Source organism: Marmota flaviventris, chromosome 9, assembly GCF_047511675.1.
Source record: "Marmota flaviventris isolate mMarFla1 chromosome 9, mMarFla1.hap1, whole genome shotgun sequence".
NCBI lineage: Eukaryota > Metazoa > Chordata > Mammalia > Rodentia > Sciuridae > Marmota > Marmota flaviventris.
In genome coordinates, this window is record NC_092506.1 from 14,483,160 (window position 1) to 14,487,246 (window position 4,087).

Genomic DNA, 4,087 nt, shown 5'->3' on the forward strand with positions numbered 1-4,087 from the left:
ATTCCGCTTTTCATTTAGGTCACACAGAAATCCTGAGAGTAGGCATATTTTCTTCATTTCACAAATGAAGAAACTGAGGCTCACATACAGTTTCTACAAGGACACAGGACCAGTCAGTGCCTCAAGGCTAACTAAGAACCATGTTTAGGTGGCTTCCCAGCCTGTGCTTTCCAGTACACTATGATGCTTCCCTTAGCCTCTGGGAAGGGAGCCTCATACTTGCTGAGTGTTCCTGCCCATTTCACCTTGCACAGTGGTGGGCATACTCAAGAAATAACTTATCAACTGTCACCTCTGCAGATGACACCTAGAGAACTAGCCCTTGCCAGCCGCAACTACACCCCTGTTACCAAGTTCATCCTGCTGGGATTCTCCAGTTACCCAGACCTCCAGGAGCTTCTCTTTGTTGTCTTCCTGCTCATCTATGTCATGACACTTGTGGGAAACCTGGGAATGATAGCACTTATCGTCACTGATTGCCGTCTCCATAGTCCCATGTATTTCTTCCTCAGTGTCCTTTCTTTTATTGACATTTGTTACTCTTCTATAGTCACGCCCAAGCTCTTGGTCAACTTTCTGGCATCTGACAAGTCCATTTCTTTTGAGGGATGTGTGGTCCAAATGGGATTCTTTGTAATGCATGCAACAACTGAGAGCTTCCTACTAGCCTCCATGGCCTGTGACCGCCTCATGGCCATCTGCCAACCCCTCCATTATGGTTCTCTCATGACCAAGGGGACGTGTCTCCAGTTGGTGGCTGCTTCCTATGCATTTGGTGGAGTCAATTCCACTATCCAGACTGGGAATGTCTTTGCTTTACCTTTCTGTGGGCCCAACCAAGTACCACACTACTTCTGTGACATCCCACCACTTCTCCACCTAGTTTGTGCCAACACAGCCATACCAGAAATGGTCCTCTATATCATCTCTTCACTGGTTACTCTTCTGCCTGCCACCGTCATCCTTACCTCCTACACCTTGGTCTGGGTGGCCATTGGGAGGATGCGCTCAGCAGCTGGGCGGAAGAAGGCCCTCTCCACATGTGCCTCCCACTTCCTGGCCATTTCCATTTTCTATGGCACTGTGATTTTCACCTATGTTCAACCCCATGGGTCCACAAGTGATCCCAATGGCCAAATTGTATCTGTCTTTTACACCATAATCATCCCAATGCTCAATCCCTTCATCTATAGCCTCCGCAACAAGGAGGTAAAAGATGCCCTACAGAGGAAGCTCCAGGTCAACAACTTTCCCTGCTGAGTCCTGCAAACTTGTTTTTTGGACTGAGGAAGACATAGCATCTTGCAAATCCCCTGGTAAATTGACCTAGAGCAGCCCTGATTTTGAAAGATATGAAAGTGAGATAAGTAAATGTTTTTGTACAGAGCATTATAGTTGAAGAGCATCTCCTTATTCATCATGATACTGAATCCTTACCACCATATTCTTAGTAGCCATTGTTAAAATGATCCCATTTTACAAATGAAGGATATGGTATATAGAAAAATAAGTTAATTATTTAAGCTAGAGTGTGGATTCAACATCAGGAATTTCACACCAACACAAAGGATATTTCAGTTACACCACAGCCACAGGTTAAAACTTTATTAGCAGCTCATCAGATTCCAAAAAAAATCACAAAGAGGCAATGCAATCATTTCTATTTTGCCACTGATTTGGTGACATGGGAGTGGATAAGATGTGGCTCAGTTCTCTCTTCCTATTCCAAAGAGAAAGATTACCAGGATAAAGATATTCTCATATCTTATTGCAACTGCATTTTGCTGAGCTGTCTCAGGTCTCAGGATCAAGAGAGATCTCCCCTCAAACATCATTTTTCTAGCAAGACATGTCTGCATGTCTCATAATGCCCAAAGGTGTGTGGGTGTGCGGGGAGGTGATGTGTGTATGATGTTTGGCCAGTTACAGCATTATATAAGATACGGTGTCTGGGGAGATGATATGAAATTTTTAATATTTTTATGGCAAGTATATGTGTTTTAGAGAATCACACAAATGAAAAAGCTGAACTCAAAGACCCATTTCAAGGCTTAGCGTTGGATTGGAAAAAAGGCTCTTGAACTAATAATGCAAAGTCTCATCTGAACTAAGTTGAACAGAGTTGAACTGAGTTGGCTGCAGCCTGAGATATTGGTATTATTACCAAGCCTTTTTTCAACTCTACCTTAAGAAGAAAATTATTCTAGATACAGAAGCTCTTCTTAAACAAACAGGTCTATCACAGCATCATGAATGAAAACAAAAATTGGAAATAACCTAAATGTTCAAGAGAGAAAAAGGATTCAATAAGTTGTCCCCTAAATGGATTTTGATGCAAACATTAAAAATTATAGTTAAGCAAACTGTGTAAGAACATGGGAACAGGAGGCCAGAATATCCATTGTGTGACTACATTTATGTAATAAACTAGAATAGCAGAAAAAACATAAAAAAATATAAATAAGTTATATTAGAGCAGTAGCACATTAGGAAAAATATTTTCCATTTGTCTCAAACATTTTTGAAAACATTTTAATGAGCATGTTTAATTTTGTACCTTACTCTAAAAATGAATAATTCTTTTAAAAAACTTTCCAGGAGTTGACCGTGAAATTTTCTCATTTTTGTCTTCTTTCATTGATCAAATATTTGCTAAATTCCTTCTATGATCCACATTATTAACTTATACATTACATTGTTAGAATGTGCTTGCACTGGGAGTCAGGACTAGAACATTATGATAAATATATTTAGTAAGACTTTCTCTAATCTATTCATCTCAAAGAATATTTGTGTGGCTATTAGGTGCCAGATAACATGGTAGGTCTTACATGGATTAACAGAATATATTTTAGGCAGACAGCTGATGCTATCCTAACAAATAAAACCCAAAATGTCAGTAACATAATACCACAAAGGTTTTTATCTATGCTAAATTGGAGACGTCAAGTGACTCCAGGGAAATTCCTGTCCATCCATTGGTGTGGCCTCTGGGCCTCTTTTGTCTTGGAATGCTACCCTTTAAATCTGTTGGTCAAGTTCATGTAGAGTATTTTGAAGGACCTAGCTGAGGCTGGCTCCCATCACTTTATCCTGTGTTTGTCCTGAAACCAGTCTTATGTCCTTGACATCACAGCAAAGGAGATAGGAAAATGTAATCTTCTTTTCTACCCAGAGGGAAGATATGAAATTTTGTAAACACACAGCTTTGTCAATGGCCAGTTGAACAGTTGGTTTAGAACATCATCTGTGGGGCTGGGGTTATGGCTCAGTGGTAGTGCGCTTACCTTACACATGTGAGGCACTACATTCGATCCTCAGCACCACATAAAAATAAATAAATGCATATATTAAAAAAAAAGAACATCATCTATAAGGGGCATTAAAAATACTAGTGGAAGCTGGGCACTGTGTTGCACACCTGTAAACCCAACAACTTGGAAGGCATAGGCAGGAGAATCACAAGTTCAAAGCCAGCTTCAGAAACTTAGCAAGGCCCTAAGCAACTTGACAAGACCCTGTCTCAATAAAAAATAATAAAACAGGCTGAGACTATTGCTCAGTGGCTAAGCATCCCTGGGTTAAGTCCTTGATACAAAACAAAAAAAAAAAAAAAAACACCAGTATAGGGTTTGGGGATGTATTTCAGTGGAAGAGCACTTGCCTAGCATACATAAAGCCTTGAGTTCCATTTCAGTACCTCCAAAAAAAAAAAAACAAAACAAAAAAAAACTCACCAATGAAATAAATCAGAAATACAGTGCTTGTTATTTCATGTTTCTACATAATTTCCTTGAGTGGAAATATTAAAAGACTACCTGCCTGAACTTACCTATCTCTGTTGAGTAGTTTTTATGATACATTCAAGTTGTATGACACTAATACAAAGAAACTCTGAAATCAGCTAGTTGACTGTTGACCCAAGTTGGAGGTCATGGTTACCTTGAATTCTAAAATTAATCAATGTACAAAAAGTTGTATGTACTAAGAGTGATTTTATCAAAGTTTAAACTCTGTAATGTATCACTCAAAAAATGACATCATGTAAACATATATACTCCTGAAGAAAAAACTAGAATCCTAAAAT

At 39.2% G+C, this 4,087-nt stretch overlaps 1 protein-coding gene across 1 annotated transcript; it reads left to right on the forward strand.

Annotated features, from left to right (window-relative positions):
* The first annotated feature begins 300 nt into the window (after nt 1–300).
* On the forward strand, nt 301–1,260 carry LOC114083993 (olfactory receptor 5J3-like). Its single transcript, XM_027925221.2, has one exon. The coding sequence runs from the start codon at nt 301–303 to the stop codon at nt 1,258–1,260; it is 960 nt and encodes a 319-aa protein (XP_027781022.2).
* Nucleotides 1,261–4,087: the final 2,827 nt, after the last annotated feature.

What these genes read in the sequence shown, in the direction of transcription:
- LOC114083993 (XM_027925221.2), top strand. Translation starts at nt 301, where the DNA reads ATGACACCTAGAGAACTAGCCCTTGCCAGCCGCAACTACACCCCTGTT.